Here is a 24,880-nt window from a genome sequence, read left to right on the forward strand (position 1 = left end):
AGGAACATTGCCTAAATATATGAACCGTTTTACTTGGTCTAGTCCATATAATCATAGCTCTCCTATTGCTTGAGAAACTTATTTTCTTGGTTTTGTCATTGTTTCTCATCCATACGTTTTTATTTATTCTCTAATAGGCTCAGCATTGATTGAAATTCTGGGGCTGACTGGCTAACAATTATAAAAAATCAGCATATTTTTTGTAATAACACTTTCAGATTGCAATGATTACTACCAACAATGACTTGAATATTAGACAATCATTCCTGAAATAACAATATTATTAACAAGGCTAAATTTTTGTATCTTAATATGTAGATGCTTCCTGTTGAATAGTCAAAGATATATATAACGTCAGTCAAATTTGTTTATTCAATTTTCAGTGTGACATATGTCTACAGAAAATTTGACATGCCTGGCTTTGCCTGTTGTTGGAAAGGCTATTGGAATACAAGGTTGTTAGCAAATACAATTTGAGAAATAAATTTAAGAAACATAAATTATCCAATTGACGAGCCATTCTGCAAACTGTCGTTCAGAGGATTAAAGTAATCAAAGAGAACTGAGGTTCATTGGCCTGAAAGAAAAATAGATCAGTTTAAATGAAACGTTCGAAGAAAAATCAAACTAAATTAATATTTTTAAGAACTAAATATCTGAACAAGTAACCTCATTTTTTTTCAGAAAACATGATGGCATTTTTTCCAGAATTTAATTCTATTCTCTTCGATTCAAATTCTATCAATCATTAATATTTGCAAAATAACTAAGTTTTCAATTAAACTTTTCCATCGAATGTGGTATGATGGCTCTTTTTCAAGATTACTTCTAAAAAGGTAATTATTATGCCTTTTCCAAAAATACTTCTCTTCTTGGCAACATCATAATTGTATTGATAAAAGATATTGTCACGTGTTTTTGTAAGCACAAGCATTTCGAATTTACTGAACCATTTGTGAACCAATTAACCTTTTCTTTGATAATGAAAGTAAACCTCTTAACGAGACGAATTACAGGTGTTTGTAATGAAATGAGATGGTAAAACTTTCCCAGTGGCAAACAGACAAAAGAAGGAACTCCACTCTCGTACCTCTCTCTCTCTATTCCTCCTCCTCCTCTTCCTCCTCCTCCTCTTCCTCCTCCTCCTCTTCCTCTTCCTCCTCTACTTCTTCCTCCTCAGGCTCTGGCTCAGGTGGTTCGAATGTTGGCTCATCTAGGTCATCGTCAACACCTCCGGCCTTGGGTTCGTCCTCCTCTGGGGTCTCAGGGTCATTCTTCTTCTTGCCGGGCCTCTCACCAAACCACTTGGGCAACTTGGCTGTGGCAAAAGGGAGCATACTTATTCCTCCTTTCTCTCACAATCTTTTTATCCATACGCCAAAATCAATCATACAGAATACATTCTTTTGGTTCCAAGGTTAAAGATTTCTGCCAGTCACAACTTGATACAATGCACAAATCACTTTAATTCATAGAATGTAATAAGAGTGAGAAAAATTTTAAGAATAAATAATAATGGCTGGCTATTAATGGTGATATTTAGTTTACTTAATCACAGGGGCAAAATAAGTAGCATGATACGACAAAGTTAACTTATTTCTTTGAAAGTTAAAATGATAATTGAAGGGAAACCAAATTAGAGCAATTTTCAAGTATCATTTTGAATTGTTTTAAAACCTAAAGCTGCATGTAAAATTCAAAAACATATATTTCCTAAATACTTATCAGTTATAAAATATTGTGAGAAACTTTAAATATCCAAATATATATTTTTATATTTATTTATTTGTAACACATTTTCTAATGGTGGCATGTCTCGTGCAAAGGAAAATTGATTCAGTGATTAGAATTTCAATTTTTATTTTTTTCAATGGTATTAGAAATATTTAAGAAATTTCTGCTAAAATACTTCTCTTTCTCCGCATGATAATGTGAGCCTCAATCCCCAGTTGATGAAAACTCCCAGAGTGTGACATTGCTCATTCCAGAAAATGTATTGCAATAGGTATTATAATTTTTAAGGTAGGTATATGTGATTAATACAGAGGAACTCATTCAGATAAAGTTAGTGAGGAAATTTAACAACATGTATTATTGCTTATAGACACAAGATAAATATTTGAAAAGGGCAGCTGAGGAAGTCCAAGATATGAGCAAGATATGACATGTGAGAATGGAAAGTTAAAAATCAAGAGTGTTAAGTGGTTTTTCTCCAATTTTGGCATTGCTTAATGGAAAAGTTATGTGATACATTTTCTCAAATTCACTGATGTTTTACATTGTTTGACAGCATCAAATATACAAACAAGATGTGTACAATTGGCATCCTTTATGAAGAGAAGAAATTTGATTTTAAGATCTATTTCCCTCACTTAGCAAAATAAAAGCTCGGGAAGTGCAAACAGACCAAGGTTCCCATGTGACATTAAGATGCAATGGTAAAGGAAATGTGCATCAACTTAACCATAGTAGAATTTCATCTTTGAGAAACAGATTTATTTCTTAAACGATTTCACCTTCTATAAGGGAAATCATAGTATCCATAAAGGATTTTATGGAACATCCAAGGTAATTTCAGAGTGTTCTTTTAAATTTTAAAATCAAGGATACTATGAGATCTCATTTTTAGCCAGATAATATTTTTTAATAGATTCATGAGTATGGAATAAAGACTAAAGTGTGATTTTTTTTATTTCTGAATATGCTTTCATATAAATTATTTTGATATAACCTATATTATCTTGAAAAACCTCCATATCTATAAAAATTATTAATAAGCTGAAACAATAACTTTTTAATTTAGGAAAAGAGTTTTGTCAATTTGTTCATTTAACTCAAAAGAATCTCTTCACCTCATAAAATGAAATTTCTCTCTTCATGAATACGCAAGCACCTCATGAAATTAGGCAATATGTTCTTTTAAACTTTAAAATCCAAACCATTTTGCACTAAAATAGTTGTGCCGAAGAGTCACAAAACACAAATAAAAGATTTATTTTTGGACCAAGTCAATTAGGAGTCCACATTTAATTCTGCAGAGACCATAGAATGGATTTTTATGTAATTAAAATTCTTGAATGTTTTGTCAGTTGCTATTTGATTTGAAGCCATTTAAAAGCTTTTGCCAACTTAAAAAATATTTCATTTCTAGGTTCATTTATATCTTCAAGATTGTGCAAAAACTGGTCACTGCTACACAAGTACATATTGCGCAAGAGTGCACAAAAATTCTCAAAAAGATGTGCATATTCTGTTACATATACATACTCTACTGCAAATGGTAGTAACCAAAAAAATAGCATGTAATGGATGCATATTAATTCATGGTGTTAGGCTTATGCATATGCAGTTGAAGCATCCTCCATATTGCGAAAAAAATTAGAAGTTGCCACATAATCTTGATGTCTAAGCAGTATACAATTATTGTAATGCATACCCATAAAGCGCTACGTTGACCTGCTTTTGCTAAAGATATGCATGTTAATGAACTCAAGGTGATTCAAATGCTCCTGTGTGACTTACATTTCTGGCGCTGTTCAAATTGTTCCGATTTTTCACCCCATTGTCGCTCCGAACTCTCTTTGCTTTGTTGTTCTAAACCCTGATGAGGTAGGTGCACCATTCATTACAGGAAAAAATAGGAATGGTTAGTTCGATTAATTTCACACTTAACTGGGCATGATATAATGGTGTGTATTCCTTCTTCTTTATCTGGCAACAATTTTTTTTAAAGATCTCTTGAGCTTCTTTTGGCTTTGTTTTGGCGATTCTTAAATACCTTGAAATATTTTTTATCTAACCATGATTGTATATTAAGGGTGTCAACTTATTTTCAAATGGAAAATAGTACCTACATGTTATTAAGCATTTAACTCATTCAGTTAAATGATAATTCTTTTCCTAATAATTAGTGTTTATATCCCTAATTAATATATGATATAAAGCAATTTTTGTTCCCTACAAATTTTTGGGAATTTTTTTTCGAATTAGTTCAACTTAGTCCCACTGGCTTTAAGACAAGTAATTGATGAAATATTTTCATGTTTGTAACAATTTTTTCTTAAAAGTGCATTCCTTTATGCATTGAAATCAGGCCTCTAAGACTTCACAGGTTTGGGATGCCTTCATTAAAAGATATGAGTACAAGGATAAACTGAAGAATACAGCACAGAAAAAAGTAGTTTGGATTAAAAATGTGGTTTAGGAAAATACTTGGAAATTCATTGTTGCATGTTGAAAAATATTGTGGCTAAAATAATAAAAATTGGTTTTTGGCATATTTGGGTGAAAGATACTCTAGTTGACCTCGTTTTTGGCCAAATCATTTCAGAAAAACCAAAGAATGTCACCTTCCTCAAAAACATATGCATATACTTTCAAAAATGTAATGGGAAAAAGAAACCTATTTAATTAAGCATAAAGTTAATGGATGAGAAAACTGGAATGTAATAAGATACCTGTAAATTACCTAAATTTATGTAACTGATATTGCAATGCTCAACCATTGTGAGTATTCTATCCTATGCCCACTCTACTGAGGAAGTGTGTGTATGTATATATGCATTTAAAATACCTACTTATGGTAAACATATTTTAGGATTCAAACAAGTGTGACCATATCTATTTTCTTGACCTTTGTGAGCTGGAATTGAAGCTAAGAAGCTCAATAATACTTCTTGATTTGGAAGAATATAATGAGGAATGCACACCAGATTTTGTAGGAATAGTTGGGAGGGGCACATTCTATAAACACTTGGTTTTATACATGATTGTGGATAAGGGTCGGATACCGAACACAAGAAGGGGAAGCCTAGGACAAGTAAAGGCTGGGGCTCAGGGGATTCTAAGGTTTATTGGGGGAATGCAGGGGCACAAGTAATTACACAATTGTAATTTGAGGGGAAACTGACAGGAACAGCACAGTCAGGTGGTTGTTACTCCACAGCAAAAGACTTAATTTACTTACACTTGTTTCTCTTAGAAAAGATTTCATATCTTTCTTTCCATACTTTTTCACTAATTTCTGATGAAAGGGTATCCCAGCCCTGCGAGTACATGAAAGATTTCATATGGGAGATATTTGGGAATGAAAGAAAGCAAAATTGTATCATTATTGGAAATGTTCGCCATCTGGATTCAAAGCATGAAATTAGGCTAATAATACGTTTTGGGAAATTTTCAATGTTCTTTTTCCTTTTGGTTATGTAAAAAAAAAGCATTCTTTAGAAAGTTATTTATACAAATTTCATATAAATTCATTTATATATATTAATGATGAAATCATTATAATAACTATATGGTTTCAAGTTCATGTATACATTCACCGATTGAGAGTATATTCCGTATAATTTGAGAATTACCACTAATTTTTATGTCAGTCACCTTATTTGAATGACTTGTCATTTGTAAATTTTAAAAACTTATTTGGTTAATAAATGAAATGGAAACATCTACTAACATATTATGCATAAACTTTCTCATGACTTATTTGATCATATTATGATAATTCAATGATGAAGAAATTAGTGATATACCTGTAGCAAGTACTTTAATGGTTAACCTGTTGCATGATGTATAACTCTCACAAAGTCATTGAATTTATGTTTTTGACAATTATTACCATGTTATGTTTGCTATACTAAAAAAATTCAGCACAGTAAATCATCTATCTATGACAGATATATGTTCTACGATTCTTGATGCAAAATAAATCACAGTTCAGAACCTGATTTTCATTACCTCTTAAATCCATGAATCTTATCAAGGCTTTGAATTTTGAGTCAATGTTTTTACCTTATTGCAAAAAATCGAGAAAAAAATTCATGAACTGCATCACCTATTTCTCCATAAAGTTCTTAAATGTGAATGTGTATGGACACTATTAATGGACAGCCGTCATTATATGTAGGTAACTCAAGCATTTTTAACCCTTATTTATTATTTATTCTGTGATCTCGGATTAAATAAAATGCCATGAAAATACTGAAACAGGGCATGATATTATAAAAAATACATGTGCTACAGCTACAGTAATCTTCTTGACTAACATAGATGGCCACTTGTCTTTCATTGATTACACATAAGGGATTTTGTCCCATATTATTTATATTATATGAAAAGAATGCATTTATAATTACCTAGAAAAATACTTTGATAAAAGGAATTGTCTTTGCATTTAAAAGAAATAGAATTTAAAACTAAAAAATCTTTGGAAAAACTATTGATAGTTGCATGATTTACTGTCATGGATGTTTTGCTAAAGGATGTAAATTGGGATGACCAAAATCAAGTATTTACTCTTCTCATATTGGCCATTGTTGATGGAACTATAAACATCCCTGTTCAGAGCCTATCAAAGACTTTACCACTGGTGATCTAATTTTGGAAACCATGAAGAGATATGGATGAAGAATATGGGACGAGTATGTAATCATTCATAGCTATGAAAATAGGTAGGTGTCATTGTCAAGCTTTGTATGGTATTTTGGAGAGAACTTTCTGTGATACAGATCCCTATTTAACTATATATTTTTTAGCATTACTTAATCTAAAATAGTAACTCTACAAACTATTCTCTATGAATTGTTTTATACATACACCCTCGAAGAGCTTCTTCTTGTCATCATATGACCTCGTGTCCACACGACGTTCATATTTGGATGCAACTTGAATCATGGGCTGTGAAGAAATCAAATATTGAATGAGTTTTGATCTAGGATGAAACATGGGAAATGACTTGAAATATTAAGGTTCAACAAAAGATATTACTTACAGGGTACTTGCCAGTCAGAGCTCTGAAATACAGGAAATAAATAAAAGTTAGTTCTGTCATTGCAATAAAACCTCAATTTTTTAAATTGTTTTTAGCTTAGGCGCCACATTTTTTTACTTGTGTTTCATCAAAATAATTATAAAACTTCTCATCATAACATTTTGACTGAATTTCATCTCTGTTTGTGCACATTTTTCAATCAATTCCTGAGGACTGATAGGAGAAACATCAACTTGGAATAATAAATATAATGGAAGTAAAGCTTATTTCAGTAATTCATTCAAAATCCTTTTGAATCAATAACTTTATCTGGAATATTTCTGTACCTACCTCAAATCATGATTTTGATCAAATTGAAGTACTCTATCTTTTTTTTTGTAAGGAAGTAAATACATTACATACCTTCAAAAAAGACATATGAATAATGGTACTTTAAAATACTGTTGTTATTTCATTTGAGAAATATTGAGATGTTGTTGCGATGAAAGAGGTCAAAGCAGGCATGTTACAGAAATGGATAGTATTGCTTACATTGGGACAACAAGAAAAGAGGAGGAAGTCTGATGAATTTTTGAGGAGGAGAATTTGTCATGAAAGGTTGAAGACTATCCCATCCCTGACAATGTTGTCTATTTAGGGGTAAGCTCATCTTTAAACTGGCTCTGCCATTTTGGTGCATTATTTTTCTAATCAGCAACAGAGACTATCATCTATTTATGATTATATTTACATATCATTTAGCCAACTAAATTTAAACATACTTTAATTTTTAAGGACAATAGGCCTTTTTGAAAGTGAAGCACATAGAATAATGTGTTTGCAATTATTTAAATCAATACATAAAGTACATACAATATGAATGTAATTAGTGGGCAACTTACTCAGGGTCCAATCCCTTCTTCAGAGCTTTGTGCCTGAGCTGCTGCTTCTGTCTTTCCTTCAGTTCCTTAAGCTGTAATGAAAATAAACGAAATTTAGGGCCTCTTCCAGATAATTTCATGAAACATTGAAAAATATATTTTTATAAGTCTCCTTCTCTATACCATACTGCTTATACTCCATATAAAAGAAATGGGGTCCATTTCTGTCTGACTACCCACTGAATATTTGCCCTCCTCCCTACCAATACACTTGCCAACTCTTGTGCTTCTACTATGCATTCATAGTCCTTTTGAAATTAATGGATTCCATTCCACTTAATGGAACAGTGGTGGAGATGCCATACAATGAGACTACACAATATGGAAAAGTGGAGAGTTGTAAGGGGTCTAGCACTAATGCCACCATTTATTGTTGGTAAACTAATGATTTTAAAGCAGGACCATGTGGCTTTTTATCTTAATCCTTTAAATTTTCCCCAAAATAAATTGTGAATTTTGTGTCATGTCAATTTTGATTTACTAAAGATGTTTATTGCTCCAACTCACAAGTTGGTAAATTTTCAATAATATTCTACTTACATCATACTCTTGCCTCTTCTGTCTCTCTTCAAGATCATACTTCTCAGTTTCTAGCTTAACAATGGTGTCCCACAATTCTTGGGCCTTGTTTCTGAGCTTCTCAATGCCAAGATTGTCAATATCGAGGGGCTTGATACGGAAGCTGAGGGAAATCTTCTTCTCTTCCTCAAGCTGCTCCTTGGTCTTGTTCCTCTCAATCTGGGCTGATGACAGGTTGAACTAAGGAAATATAAAAACATGCTAAAATAAAGTAAACTGATTGGTCCATGCAGTATTTCATGAATATAAAGTGATTAGGTTGAAGGAATACATACGTATTCATGCAATTTTTAAATGTGATTAATTTGGTCCATGACTAACATTTTGGGTAGGGTTGGACGTATTCATAAAGTATTTGTTTAATTGCCATTTAGTAAGTATCTTTCAGTAGGGTTAAAAATTGAGCATAGGGCAATTACGATATTAATTGATAAGGAATCAAATAATAAATAAATCCCTGACTAAGCTGTAAAAAGTTAATGCTAGATTCAAATATGTACTTCATGACTACAATTTGAAATATGTTTTATATTGTTTATATCATGTACTTACACCTTGATCCTTCTTGGTGATGGTGAAGTTTGGACCCTTCTTGTCCTTGTCAGACTGCAAATAGAAAGATAAATGTATTAAGTTTAGTTAGATCTTCAGTCATAGCTGAATTGAAAATATTTTCTCAAATAGTATCTATGTTTTTACAAGTGATCTGTAGAACAATGTCAACTTTTGGTATTGCCTCTCAACTTTGAAATTTTGACAGGGTGCTATGAATCGGCTATGGTGACCATTTTCATATAGTCATTAAGAAGGTAAATGCTCATTATAATTTTAATACAAATTGACAAAGGTTTTTCATTGGTCGGTAAAACTTAAGAAAGCAGCAAAAAATATATCATTCATATGAATACTATTTACATTATTATGCATTGAGGATAGGGTTTGCACCTCTGTTTTTTGTTAAGTACATGTTTTTTAATATTTCATCTTAAAACTAACATTTTTCAATTATTTGATGATGTTTCAGCATAGTTTGAAATGCATTTAAGTGAAAGTATTATGTGAGAAAATGAAGGTTTTAATGAAAAAATGAGGAATGAGAATCCGTCAACTCTTATCTAAATGTAATCCTCTTTGTCAATGTCAGACAGCCACCATTCTAGTACCTTCATTGCCTGCATCATCTGCTGACGCTTCTTCTCAGCTTCCTCAAGGCGCCTTCTCTTCTCCTCAATCTCCCGTTGTTTCTTCTCCTCAGCTTCACGCATCCTGCGCTCCTCTTCTTGCTTCTTGCGCTCGGCCATGCGCTTTTCTTCATCAGCTCTCATGACCTGTAAGCACAAAGCAGTTAGATTTATTTTTGCTTGCTTCGATGAATATGGTATCAGAAATGTTATATCCCTAAATTGATACTGTTCTTGGTGTTATGTGCCTCCCTCAGTATAAATCCTAGAATAGTTAATTTTTAATTGGCAATGCTTACATATGTGTTCATACCATTGATAAGTAAGAACGGTTTAGTGAGATATGGAAAATTCCCATGGGAAGGAAAAATTTTCCATTAGAATGAATGAAGCCATATTTGCAACTGCAGAACAATACAATGTGAGTTATTTACCGATAAAAAATGATATTAGTGGCATTTAGATTTTAATTGATGAATGCATTTGTGATTAGGCTGGTTGATTCTACATTTTCTGCCTACAATTTCATGAGACTAAAAGAAAATATGCATTAAAAACCGAAAAAACATTGGTATTCAAATCATTATTTATATCTACTTCATCAATCATGGCTTCAAGGCAACATTGTCGTAAACTTGTGGGAAACTAACCATTATCAAGCCTTTTTTCCAAAAGCATTATTGATATTCATCAAGATCTATAAATCTTGTGCAATCATTTGTTTGGTTTTAAAACTTAAACAATCGTTGAGACTGATTGTGAAACTTTGTAGCAGTATGAAACTTCTCACAAAACATGCTTCTAATTTATAATAAGGAGATAACTTCATTGAAGATAATCAAAACTTTTTTTAGTAATGCTACTGTAAATAACTTGATCCCTTTTCATTCAACAGAACTATCTACGTCATGAATCAGAACTAAAATCAGCAAGCAAAACTGATATTGGTACAAAAAAGTGCAAAGTACCATCACTAATGGATACAATCATAGAAATATCCATGTCTTTTCCATAGTGGTGTGTTCTCCTGGAGAAAAAAAAAATAGCAAAAATATCACATTTTTCCTCCTCTAATGAGGCCAAAAGACCTACCTTACGCTTAGCCTGCTTCTCCTTGAGGCGCTTGAGTTCCTCCTCCTCCTTGGCTCGCTGTTTGCGCCATTCTGCAATGTACTCCTTCAATTGCTCATCAAGATCTGACTTCTTCTGCTCTTGGCGCTGTGCAGAAGCAAATAATGGAGTCATTAGAAACATAATATTTTCAATTATTTTTAAGAGAATGTAAAACTTTAAGGTGAATATGCATGAAATTAATTAACTAGAATTCACAAATGTGTTTTTCTGGAGAAAGACAGACCTTAGTCCAATAATGGCCAATGCCTTGAATTTTAAAATCCTAAAGTTTTCCAAGTGAGAGGATCTAATCAAATGAATTAATGTTTTGTGAAAGTGAAATGATGACCTTAAAATAAGAGTTAAGAAATAATATTTATCACATAAAAGTTTCATCCATCTGAAACTTTTATGAAAATTACTCAATGTTTTAATGTTTATTGCTTATCTCCTTCATACTTAGGAGTTACATTTATTTATTATTTTTACTGAAAAAGTAACCCTAATAGAGAAAGCAATAAAAGAAAAGTGTTCTTACCTTGATGAATTCGGGATCTCCCTTTGCATCATCCCTGTTGCACAGAAGTAAAGCAAAGGCATTAGTGATCAGTGTTAACAGAGGTACAACTGTTTATCTCAGATCAGATAATTTTATTTTTTGAAATTTGAAATTTTTATTTCCATTCTTAAGTAGCAAGATTTGAATAACCATATTAGAGGCTGCAGAGTCTCTTTCAGTATTTTAAATTTCTAATTTTTTTTGTAGAAATTGTGGTATCAAATAATTTAAAGACTTTAAAAATTATATTTGATAAGCTTTATCAATTAGAGGACATAGTTGCTTCGGTTTAGGACACTACAAAAAACAAACAACACAGCCACAGTTAACAACATGTTTTTCTGTCACAAATTGGTTATATATGAAAAAGGAAGACAGCATAATGAGATAAGTGGAAGCATGCATAGCTCATTTTAAACATAATATTAATTTTCTCCATTTCCTTGAATCATCTTTTCACTTTCCTGCAAAAAAAAGCAATTAACCTTATATGTTTATATCCATGTTTGGACATTTGGTCAGAAGGCGTTTATCCACCAATTTTTGCCTAACATTAGACAAAAATCACAGAACGATTGCAGGTACCACACCACATATATGAATAACACATATAATGTGTCATGTTTGTGAGAGCAATATCTTCTGAGGCAAGTTCTGTAAATATGTTTGGTATTTGTGTTATCATTATATTTTTCTGAGCTTAGGTACCCTTAGGAATAATGCAGGGAAAAATTGTTCGTCTAGTCTTTCATGTGTCCCCAGAATTCACGTGAAAAGTGTTGTATTTCAAGTGTATGAATTTATTATAAGACAAATTAGCATTCTATGCAAGTATTAGTTGATGTCTGAACATATATGCACACAAATATTAGGGGTTGTCTTTTGACTGGTTACTCTTGAATAAATTAAAACATAATAATAAGTAATTATAATCACTATTAATTTTAATGGCTGAACCACTAAAACTCACCACATTTTCTCATTATTTTATAATTATAATGTGAATTGATATATTTGGCTATAGTAAAATGTCTTTAATTACATATGCTCAAAAAGATAGAATTTATGATATTATGATGTTTACTCAATTTGAAAAATTGATAGTGGGGAAGACAACACACACCATTATCAGCATGGATTTTGATAGCCAAGAAGTTGATGAAATATTATCCCAGCTATCAGTGCTGTACTATATTTGATAGATGGCTTAGCTTTGATTGAAATGCGACTTTTGTAGTTGTAATATCACTCATTGATTTTTTCATTTTTCAATGGAATTAATATAAAAAAATAGCATCAAATATTTTTTTATTTTTAATAATTATCTTCCCATCTACCACCTTCAAATATGGCTAAACATAGCAATTGTTTTAGCATTCATACACATGTACACACTCCCACACATACACACACAGACACACAGACACACACATAAGTATACATATAGTAAATAAAATATCCATATCTGTTATTTTTTCTGTTGTAGGTTCTTGTATGATCCTGATTCCATGTTATTAAATGTGTAAAGTACACTGATTTACATAGAAACAGTCATAAACATAATTATTTTGCTTAAAAAATTATGAAACTCTTTGAATGTCAGAACAGCTTTGTTAGAAAGCACTGAAGGAGATATATATATATATACATATCAACATCAGAGCTGCCGTCAGTGGGCAACTTTCTCTTTGCTCAGTTTTGCAGTTTGCAAGGAAAAAAGCAACATTAATAGGTAAACAGGAAGGCCAGGCAAATGATGAAATACTGCTTTTGGAAATTTTTATTATCATAATGTGAGTATTTTATAGGTTTTAAAATTTAATTAACAACTAAAACTTTAATCAGAGCCTTTTAACACCAAGTGTGAGTCAAAGTCAGAGGAGAAGCTGCTTTCAATTTATGATTTACACTATTTTTTTAACTGCTGTTGACTAAACTATGTGCCTGGGGAGAACTTTTTTAAAAACAAGTTGTTAGTGTTTTTTTCCACCAGGAGTCCTTTTTTGGAATTCTATTTAATTATTTTTTTTTAATTTTAATTATATCGCATGATACAAAGTGTTATCAATTGGATTGGCAAGATTTGTTATTATTAATCACTTAAATGCATAATTAAATCATTTTCAAAGGAATCCATACACAAATTCCAATTTTTTCTGGGGATTGATATTTATAAAATATGCCCCTCTAAATTTTCATTCGCCCTCAACAAGTGCTATTTCAAGAAGATAAGTTAGAAAAGCCAAATGTAGGGAATGAAATTCATGATATTGCATTGGTGCAACAATTTTGCTTGACTATTTTTGGAATATTTGAATAAAAGGATACAAAGAGTTTCAGTGGGACCTATTGAATAAATTTCTCACGGAGTCAAAAAGTGCAGTTTAGTGGAGGGTTCAATATTATGACCACTAAGTAGCACATAGGATATCTACACATGTGATATATAGCCGCTCTAACCAGAAGGTGTCATGGCTCTGATGAAAGACCCTTTATGAAACCATTCAAAAGGTATTATTTTGGAAGTGACATAGGAAACCCCACTGATAACTAAAAATGAGCATTAAAATATTTAATTTTAGAATTTTTTCCTAGGAAATTTTTAAATGGCAGTATCTCAATGCATAGGCATGACAAATGTTTTAATGGTGTCAAAACACTGACAATTTTTTGACTTACTTTGGTTGAGGTCGCCTATAAAAAAAGAAAAGATTATTAATTAAATAAAACTTTTAATAGGCTTTATCAGCATGTTGCAATAAAAGTTAGAATTTGCTAAGATTTTTAAATGTTAAATGTCTGCCCTTGGAACATTAGTTAAAAATGTGAGTAAGCTCTAAAAGCCAATGCCATCAATGAAAGAGGAAATGAGGAAGCATTTTTAAAAGTTTCGTGCTTGAAGAATCAATGAACTAGGAATGAAGGAATGAACTATGGCTCTACTTCTTACATTTAAACTTTTGGCATTGACTGAAAATTACATTATTAAAATGTCAAAAATATCATTCAAAACTAAACTACTTCCAAGGTTGTATCTACTCTGATTATTATTCATATTATTATTTGCTATGGGATTCTAATGAGGAGTATCATTGAAAAAAGGTTAACTTAAGGTTGTAATTAATGATCTCCTTAAAATTCATTCCAAAAGTTAAACAAACACTGATGAAAACATTCCAGTTTCGAGTTACTCAAAGTAAAAAAATACAAGTTTTGTAGTACATTGTCTATAAATTAGCTCTATGATATAAGAAAATAAATTTAAAATTAATAAAAAGCGGTGAATAGTGTGGATACAGTGACAGCTCCCTTTTAACTGAAATCCCATTTGATTAACACGAATAGTACCCTTAGTGGAAAATCAAATGCAATATTCTAGTAAAATCTGAAAAAAAAGTATTTAGTGGGAGATTATATTAATAAGCTGTAACCTGTAATAGAAATATTCAAAAGATAAGTCTTTTGATTAATGATGTTAAGGATATGATGATTAGAAATATTTACATTATGTCTTGTATTAATAATACCTATTCCCGAGTAGATCACAACATATAATAATAATTAAGTTACCTATTATCAGGTACCTGCAATATTGATGAGGCACTATGCCATTATACCTTGTTTTTTATCTTTAGATATGAAGATACTATGGCTAATTATGTAAATTATTTTCAGTGGCGTTCCAAAATGGAATCTTCAGTTTTTGTGATTGCAAGAAATTGATGTGTAATCTCTGTTATATTAGCTTTGACAATACCAAGCAGGTACAGAAAAGGAGCGTATTCCGTTGAGGAAATTATTGCTGACTGAGTAAGCTTGTAGCCATATTGATGAATATCAGGATTTGGTAAATACATGGACATAAGCGAGGTGAGAACAGACAACACAGAAACAAACCTAAGACTTCAACTTCAAAACAAAAAGCTTTTTTTTTCTTTGCCAAGAAACTCCCACACGCATGTACCTCTGCCAGCTAGTCAAGTCATGTGTTGAAAAACAAGTTATTTGAAAATTAGGTCAAAATATTAAAAGGACCAAAAATGTGTGAAAACACAAAATGATTTTGAAAACTTTATTTCCATGAAAGGCTAGTCCATTGTGTATTAGTATTAGCTCATAAGCCATGGAAATAATAGCATTTTTTGGTATAATTGTGAACACGTTTTATAAATCATACTGTAAATACTTTTGCTGAGTGAAAAACTGTCTTTATCAAATGTTACATTTAATGATGCAAATGATGTGGAGTTAAAAGCAATAATTACACAAGAGACATGTACAAAAAATGAAGCATGTACATAAAGTCTACACCAAAAAAATATAAAGCCACATTTTAGATAGATATAGTTTTCAGAGTTTCACCACAAAGAATTTATCAAGCAACAACTATGATTTAATAAGTGTAATTCGCCTAAGAAAACAGTTTTCAGCAAGGTAAGCTCGTCATTATGGTTGCGAATCTAAAACTTTGTTTTATTCCCGTTCATTTGTATACATTTCTTTGTGATAAAACAATTACTATTTGTTGCATAGCTTTCCTGGACTGGCCTTTTGACTGCTGGCAGAAAGTCTTAATAAATGCATTTCACTTACTCTTTCTTCTTATCCAGTTCCTTTCTGTGTTTATAGATGGCAGCGTGAAGTAGAGGAGTGAGAGAGAAAAGGTAAGCAAAACCTGATCAGGACTTCATGAACAGTACTAGCGGTAAAGAAACTACCTAATTAAAGGGACTTTTTGACCATTTAGTCTTTTAAATATCATATCAACAAAGAGTCCAATTATCAATCATTACAGAAAACATGAGGAATGCCTTGAAATAATCAACAGTTATAATAAAATTAAGGCTTGCTCCAAACAGTTTTCAGAATTTTGGCATTTCACTGCCTTTAAATGAAAATATTTTTTCTGTTTTCAAATATGTGTGATAGTCACTTGGTTGTCACCTCCTTTACCGAATCCTTCATCCCTCCATTGAAACATTTAATTTTCTCTTTTTCGACTTTTTGTATTAAATCCTGCATAAAGACAAAAAAGAACAACAGCATTGAAATCATGAATAGTTGAGAAAATATCTGCCTTTTCATCCTGCTGCATGACTTGATAGGGACCAATACAGAGGAAAGAAATTATTACAATTTAACCTTTGTCATAGCTTGGTTTGGGTACTCTTCAATACTGACTCACATGAATTTCTAGGGAGATAAGAAAAATTAAAAAATGACAGTAATTCTAAACCTGCTGCTTATTGCAAATTCTTTCTCTAAATCAAACAGTGATTTAAATACATACTCATGGCTTGCAATGGGATAGGTATCAAATGGTACATTTTCCATATGACAGTAAAAGGACTAAAACCTCTGTTGGGTATAAAATTGGTCATATCTAATCACTTTATTCATTTTCAGATTTTTATTTCAATTTCTCAGGAATTTTTCCAAGAGATTTTTTGATGCAATACGTTTTAGTAAATGGCACAGCAGGATTAGAAGTACTTGATTAACTATTTAAGGGTCTTCAGAAGAATGGGTTTGGTCAATTAATCAATAGTTAGTACAGCCCATCTGTTGATTTTTTACTTTCGAGTGGTCTCCTGTTTCCAATAAATATGGAGTCTTAAGTAAATTGATGAAAGTATAGGAAAAAGATAAATTAATAGATTTCATTCTGCAAGATGAGGAATGATTATTTCACATGTGAACAATTCTTCTAGCCAAATGACTTGTGCACCAGATAGAACTCCTACGCTTTTAGCCAATATTAACAAATGAAGAGTTGGGAAATTAAAATTTTCTGCTAAATTTCTTGATCCATAGTAATGAGATTAAGATTGATTTCAACTCCTAGGAGATAGTAAATTGTCACTAGGTCCCAAATTCTACAATATTGGGGTCATATTAAAATTATTGGAGTTATTATTTCAATGGAGTAAAAATGATTTTTTTTAGTATAATGGTTATATATATATATATATGAATGCTAAAATTTTGATTTAATATTAAAATCCATCACGTATCAATTTATGAGCACTTAGTAGCCCATTTTAACCAACCAAAGTTCAGACTTTGCCATCAAATCATTTCATCAGGTTCCAAAATTATTTATGAAATTTTCCAAATCAATGAAATGTGTGCTTTAGACTTTCTGCAAACTTCCAAATACTTCCTACAAAATACCATGGTTAATGCTCACACACATGGTGGCATAATGATAAGGCATTGAAAATATTATTTTGTACTTCCACATCACATTCTTTTTCTCACACCCATATTTATTTTATATTATGGTGTTTTAAATTTCGTTTATCTGGCAGACCAAGTCATTTAGCAAAATTTTGGGATAAAGATCAATATCAGTCAAACAAATGCAGTGTATGGTAGTTTGGTCGCCTGTGGAGCCACACCGCGCCATTGTATTCTGTTGTCATTGCTGAATTGGTGTTTCACTATAGGAAAAATATTAAAGGCAGAGAGAAAATGTCTCATGCTAATACATTATTATCAGGAGAATTGAGAATATCGATGAGCAATGATTGTGTAAGGATAACATTTGATTTTTCCTTTAAAAGGGACTGTTAATGCAGATTAATTAGAAATTGCATGTTTTAAAAATTATCCAGCCAGTTTCAAACCAGATGCAGAATTCTCAAAAAATTCTCCCTCTGGGCTATGAAAAGTAATGCCACGAGCCTGAAATTCCAAAGGGGTTAATACTTAAACAATCAGCTGCCTCTATTACCACACATTCACCAGAAGGGAAAAATGATTGGTTGAAATTTCAATCAGATAGATAAATGAACTGTTGTGGGTGGAAAATATATATTAATATAAATAATAATTTTAGCTCCAGAATAGATAGTTAGATTCACCATAAACTATTGAATAAAATGAAGATTAATGAAAGCAATCAAAGAAACTACTTTGAACTAAAGTAAAACTGTGTCATTAATGGGTTCTCATCTTCAGATTTGCTGAGATTGCTGGCAAATGTTACCATTTTTACCTCTAGATTACATCTCAAAGAAGGGGTCGGGACAGCAGTTTGTACTTACTTCCTGCAAAAGAGAGAGAAAGGATGAGAAATGTGTGAAATTGAGAATTAGAGAAGACCCTTAACAGAGAGGAGTAACATGTATGAAAATATTTTCCTGGAATGAGGCAATGGTTCTACAATTCAAAATGAGGGATCAAATGGTGGTCATTCCAAGCACTTTCAAACTCTACTCTCAAAAATGTATGATACTTGGAAAACATCTATCCAAGGATATTTAGGAAAGTATTCCAGAACATTCAACTTTGATATTCATTAATATTTTTTTCCAATGAAGTTATTCCATGCTGAATGGTAAATGCAAGCACAGAGTGGGCTGAATCTACTTATAATTTTGAATATCTTAGTCTAGTTCTTTCTACATACTCATTTGGCAATTAGAAAGTCATATATAAATACCTAAGGACAGTAATGGCTTAAGATATCAGTAAACTAAGCTACTTAAAGTGAAAAAGTGAATTTAGTATACTTACACCTCCTCCTCCTCCTCACTGGATGAACATATATGAAAAAGAAGAAATGTGGTAATTAATTCCCTGTGTAATGAATATGGATTGTGAATTTATGGAAACCCTATCTGAAATTTCTAATTGTAGTCCCAAAAATAATAGCTTGCCTTACATGAGTATCCTTTTGCATAAAATGCATTCAGCCATGTGAAATATATACTGGTGTTAATATACTTATGGGTGTTAAGTCATTGTGTTGACCATTGATGTTATTAGAGAATCTTCAATGTGTCTATGTAGAGTGGACTGCTGATAATTCATTATTATTACGGGTTCTTAAATTAATGGAGTGAAGGTCAACTAAATGTTTACTAAGATTTTAATTACTTAAGTCCTACTGATGTATTTACCCAGAATGATGTTTCGTTTAATGTTGTGATGAATGAAATGTTTGACTATGCTCTTTGTGGTCAAGGAGTACTCTCATAAGGCAAGCAAAGTTTTTAACTTGCCTTTTGCATTGTATTTCAGTGGGATCCAAATGTGGAAATTCTTTTGTTTAATGATACCCCTTGCAGTGCCTTCTGAAGTGTTTCTAGTTGAATAAATTTTCACAAACATGAATACTTGTGCAAATACAAACACACAATATTACATATGCACACTTCACATTTTTCATTAACATATCCACATTTTACATATTTCAATACATTGGCACATGGACCACAAACATGGGGATACATACAGTCTGTACTTTTCACAAACATTTTAACACACAGAATGGTACCCATAATGAGTGCCGACAGGTTGAAATTTGAGATTGGGAAAAATGAACTAAACTTCCTGATAAATCATTGCCTTCCCTTCTCCCTCCATACAATTTCCGGGGTTGTTATTTTCAACCTATATATATAGATATATATACTTTGTAGACTTGAAATGCTTTTCTGACAGATTAAATCAAATCTAAATTAAAGCAAGGGGAACACTTAAACCCTGGAAGGGGCAAGGGAAAACGGGTCCCTGTACCCTCCCTACCAACACCCATGACTCACACACACTTGAATTAATCACTAACTGTCAGATCAATTGATGTAGATTTTGCATTTGAAAATTTCTTATTTTTTATTGCAATATTATTTTCCAAAGATTAAAGATAATATATGTAATGACTTAGCCGATAATATGGCTGATTCATTAGCGGAATGAATGTTGCTACAGTAAAATTTGCAAATAACCAGCAATAAAAAGTGAAATATAGTGAATCTTTGATTTATTTTGCTTCTCTTATTAATTAAATGAATAAAGTGTTCATTTTTTCTCCCTTTAAATATTTTTCAATGTCCCCAAGTTTGGAAAATTACTAGAAATGCTTATTATAGTAAGCAGTATATGCTTCACTTTCCTAAGTCATAGTATGGAGACATAATTACATAATGGACTTCATTGAGTTTTTTTAAATACTGTCCAATTCTACTATTACTTTATATTATTTATGAGACCATCCTCACCTTATTTATTAATCATATGATGATATTTCTGGTATAGGCAATGGCTGACTCTTTGTGTAAAATTGTTCCTTCTAAGTGTGGAATCTTGGGCGACCAACATTTTAAAGGATATATTTTTCTATAAAAATGCTATTTTATTACCTTGCAAGGTCATTATGGCTAGCTATTTCATGAATGATCAATCTGATGATAAACCCTCTGTAGCTATAAATCAATTACAGAAATGTAATATGTAATTGAAGTTATTTTAAATGTTGAAAACTCTTTATTTATCAAATCTCATTATAAGATAAGAGTTCATGTGATTGTGCACTGTTTTGGCTAGTATAAAGCTAAGTCTCTGAACTGTTCATCACAATACATATTTGATTTCCTTCATTCATAGCAGGATGAGGAGCATGAAATCAAAGTAAAAGCTGTTACAATACTAGCTAGATAGATGCTGAGCAAAATATTTGGAATAATTTAGGATTTGGCAATATTTCATGACTTTCTTATTCATTTTGATAGGCTGCAGTTCTCCATTCAGGTATTGCCAAAATAGAAAAAAGAGTCTAGGACGTTTTTATTTTACTACTATTAAAGCAATACGAGAAGGTAACAGGCATGGCATTTTGCAAATGCTATATTTAAGGAAATAAAATTGATTTTACCCTAAGAAGATTTCATGTTAAGGTGAAACTGGTCAAAAAAATTAGAATGGAGAGGGGTATTAATATGACTGCACTTCTTTTAATATACATAACTTCTATTTATTCATTCCTGCAACAACTGAGTTTATTCTCAACATATGATGTTTAAAACCAAAAATTAAATTGGCTGCCCTGTTATTTCTGGTAATATATGGATTGCATGCAAATATGGTATCTAGGTTTTGGAGGAGGAAATTAGAGAGAAATAAATTATTATTTTTCAAAGAATGTTGTGTTTAATTGGGAAATAATTCTAAATGGGTAGAAATATCATTTCTGGGCATGTTGGGAGGTGAAAAAGCTACCATTCTTCTACACAGAGTATTCTCTCACGGGGAGGCCAAAAAAATTGATTACATACGTGATAATGGTTTGGACACCCTTCCAGCTCAAGAGGTGCCCCAGTCACACCAAGAATCACAATCCCTGAATACGTCTTTATCATGCTCATTGATGGAGATACTTACAGAGCACACTATTTCAGATTGAGTAAATATTTAGCTAATGCTAGAAATCAGAAACGTCATCAGGAGATATTTTATCCTCTGATACAATCATTCCCCGGGGCCTTCCATATGCATGTCCCCACATTGCCATTGGTGGTGATGAACATGGCTTTCATAGGATCAACCTCCCTCTATAGTCTCCAGTTGATAAGGTAGCAATGGAACCCAGTCCTTGGCCATAATAGGAAGATTGAATTGTTCAAATGTATGTAATAATGATAAATTATATTCTTTTTCAAGCTCAATATTGTTGCTTTAATTCTCTTGTATACAGTGGTAGGATTTCAGTTCAAAATTCCTATGGCGTATCTGTAAAGTATTGTGGTATTTTACCACTCAGTAAAACTTAAATTAATATTTTCAGAATGCCTACTATACATTATCCAATGTGGGATCTTATCTTCTTCCATGCTCTTAATTAAATTGTGATATGAAAAAAGGCATTTCATGGATTTTTTCACACAACCTAATTGTCTGTGTTTGCATATGTGTGAGTATGTGTGTGAGTGTGTGTGTGTATATATCTCAGAATATGAATGCTCTTCAGCGATGACACAAATGTATAAAAAACTTTGATTAAAACATTTATACTCAGGAATACAAGAGGAAGGACACTCATATCTATTTTCTTTCAATAAATGTTTTAATCAAAGTTTTTGTACATTGATGTCATCGCTGAAGAGTATACATTTAGTAAGATATAAACATATACATAGCTGAAGTTGACAGAAAGAAAATCAAATGAGAAAGTGCTGTGTATGGTGGAGAAGGAAAGGGAATTGTCGGGAGAAATCATTAGAAGACAGGAAAAAAGGATATAAATCATATTGATTGGCAATGGGATGTTGAAGACAATTATAGAGGAATGTTGAGCAAATAAGGAAGGGGCAGGAAGAGAATAGGGATATTGGATGGGATCAAGGGAGGAAGGAAGTATATGGAGATGAAGAGGGACTTGTTGTAAAGTAGAATGTTGGGCTTCGTTCCTTTGGGAGAGAGGAGAGAATTATTTGGTAGAAGTAGTCCATCGAAAGCCTACCTTAACCAGTAGGCAACCTAAAATATTATATATATGTGTGTATATATATATACATATATATATATATATATGTATGTGAACACACACGACCTGACACTCCCCTTTTCCCATTGGACAAGATTAATTTTTGAAAGGGAAAGAGAAGTTCTTTGAATTAATAGAAGCGTTTGTTGAAAGTCTGTATTTTATGAAAGCATTTCTCACGCAACTCTTTGGCATTGATTTAATGATAGAACCACCTTCCATCGGCTGTCGCTTGATCCAAAATTGATAATTTTTTTTAATTGGCGGAAATCGTTAATAATTCATCCATCATCACCGTTGGTCACAGACTCCTAGTCTGTCACCAGCGGTGGGCTAGTGGAGCGCTAAACGGATTGGGATGGCGCGAATCCCCGTTTTCCCTTCGGCCATCTTGGACCGGTCCCGGGAAGTGTCGGCGGGTGGAAGGGGAGGGAACGGGAGCCGCCGCAGTCTATGAATATCTCTCCCCATTCCCGAAGTATTTCCGTCCGTCGGTTCCAGATCCCCGTCATCCCAACAGCCACCTCTTTTTTTGGAATGCCCACGGGATGCCGCCTTTTCGGAACCCCAAGTCCAAACAAACGCGGTCTCTAGGTAATGCTATCGCTTTCAGGATTCCACCACGGGCTCAGATTCGTCGGAGGGATGGAGAGAGGGACGGCAGAGGCATTTGGGGTTACTACGGTAGATGCGAGGTTTTTGTAACCTCTACCTTTTTTTGCTACCTTTTACTATTAAGGCAGCAAGATCACAAGTAAAAGGCAGACGCAATAGGGATGCAGTGAGCGGAATTGAAATGGAGTTTTGCACGAGGAGGAACAACTACTAGGAAAACAGTAATAGCATAGAAAGACTTTCGTGAAACCTTATTTATGGAGCGCTCATTTCCACAGATGTACCACTCTGACTAAAAGAGCGGCGAAGAAGAGAAAATAGGAGGCGATGGAAAAGTGTTGCTCCCGAAGGATGATGCAAATAACATGTTATAGCGAAACAGAGTAGCGAACGAAGAACATCGACGATTGGCTGAAGAAAGAAGCCACTAAGGGATACTTAGAAGAAAGAGAAGAAAACTAATGTGACAATCTGAGGCATGATAATTTGCGGAAAGCCAAATCAAAAGAGAACGGAGGAGAAGAATTATAAAGGAAGGCGAAGAATTAACGGAGATAATCAAGTAATTGAAATGCTAATGTAAGAAGCTTTGAGGGAATGAAAAAATGGCAGGGAACCTGATATAAAATTGGAGAGCTCCTACAATTCAATCCTCGTGTTGTTAAACCCGTGTTGATGGTCTTTTTAAAGGTGGTACTCTCTCCACACGCCTGTTTCTTAGCCACGATATATGCTTGCCCATATGTTATGTTATTATACCATCTCTGTAGAAAGTTGTATCGACCTAAAGAAATTTTCATCATTCACAAAAAATACGAGCGAACTTTTTTTTTGCCCAAGTCTACCGGAGAAGCTCGTGCGGTGAAAAGTTATAGGGTATAAATATGTGCGAATTGGAAATTTTGTTTAATTAATTACATTTAATGGTGTGAATCAGCGGCGTGATATAGTCAGAATCAATTAGCTCCATTTTATCATTTGTGTTTTCTTTGAGCATTGTCTTAATATGTGATTATTTTTTATTTTACCTGGAGTGAAGGGCTAAAATATACATAATTTCGGAGAAGCCTGTCAGAAAAATTACGTGAAGAATAATTATATATCCTTTGGTGAGCTATGCAATACTTCATTTACTTATTTCGAGTAATTCCCCTATTCAGCCAACTTGCAGAGATGTTTGTAGTAGGGATTGGGACTGATTGATCTGGCAACTCAGGGTAACAGAATGCCGGCCGCAAAAATCAAATTGAAATGCCCAAATTAATATATATATATATATATATATATATATATATATATATATATATATATATATTTTCGGGTCGAATCGTCAGCACATTGCTTCTCTAAACTGGCCTATTGTGCAGGATAAAACAAAGTAGCTTGAGTTGACTCAAAAAGTCAATTAGTTGGTGAACTCCTTAAAAATTATGGAGATGGTGCAGTGGATAATGTACATGCTTCCAACCAAGAGGGTCCGGGTTCTAATCCTAGAGATAACAAATATTTTTCAGTGGTATCACGATCCTTACTTGAGGTAATTTGTGTAGAGCCCTTTGAGTGAGTACGACGTCCGTCGGATGGGACGTTAAACTGCAGACCCCTTGGCGCTTTTCGACAAGAGTAGGCTAATGCCGACGACGGGTTTCTCTCCGCCCTTCCTTTCCCATTCACCTCTAATGGCGCAAATGACCTTAGCTATCGGTCGCCTGCCATAAAAACTACTACTCGACTTCATTTAACTCCAGGGTATGAAATAATCTATAAATATCATCTATACAACCCAGCCTAGGCTGGATCAATACTCTGAGCGAGCGATCGTCGTCATTGGAATAGAAATCAAATTTCATTACCACTAGCCACGGCGAGATC

General features: G+C 32.8%; 1 protein-coding gene across 4 annotated transcripts in view; it reads right to left on the reverse strand.

The window, feature by feature from the left end:
* Positions 1–349: 349 nt before the first annotated feature.
* up (Troponin T, skeletal muscle) overlaps positions 350–24,880 on the reverse strand; it is a 33,392-nt gene continuing 8,861 nt past the window's right edge. Inside the window, exons 1-12 of one of the 4 annotated variants that reach the window (XM_071599159.1) lie at positions 15,718–15,741; positions 11,104–11,137; positions 10,545–10,670; positions 9,435–9,599; positions 8,824–8,877; positions 8,233–8,451; positions 7,654–7,724; positions 6,773–6,794; positions 6,598–6,678; positions 3,523–3,601; positions 1,091–1,318; positions 350–577 (exon numbers count right to left, since the gene is read on the reverse strand). In XM_071599159.1, the coding sequence (XP_071455260.1) occupies positions 1,101–1,318; positions 3,523–3,601; positions 6,598–6,678; positions 6,773–6,794; positions 7,654–7,724; positions 8,233–8,451; positions 8,824–8,877; positions 9,435–9,596 (906 nt within the window). In that variant the 5' untranslated portion in view covers positions 9,597–9,599; positions 10,545–10,670; positions 11,104–11,137; positions 15,718–15,741 and the 3' untranslated portion in view covers positions 350–577; positions 1,091–1,100. Of the gene's footprint in view, positions 578–1,090; positions 1,319–3,522; positions 3,602–4,966; positions 5,046–6,597; positions 6,679–6,772; positions 6,795–7,653; positions 7,725–8,232; positions 8,452–8,823; positions 8,878–9,434; positions 9,600–10,544; positions 10,671–11,103; positions 11,138–13,803; positions 13,819–15,717; positions 15,742–24,880 lie in introns of those variants that run through there. The other 3 variants (XM_071599158.1, XM_071599160.1, XM_071599161.1) reach the window with 3 other exon arrangements.

Source organism: Hetaerina americana, unplaced genomic scaffold, assembly GCF_022747635.1.
Source record: "Hetaerina americana unplaced genomic scaffold, ioHetAmer1.1.p SCAF_107, whole genome shotgun sequence".
NCBI lineage: Eukaryota > Metazoa > Arthropoda > Insecta > Odonata > Calopterygidae > Hetaerina > Hetaerina americana.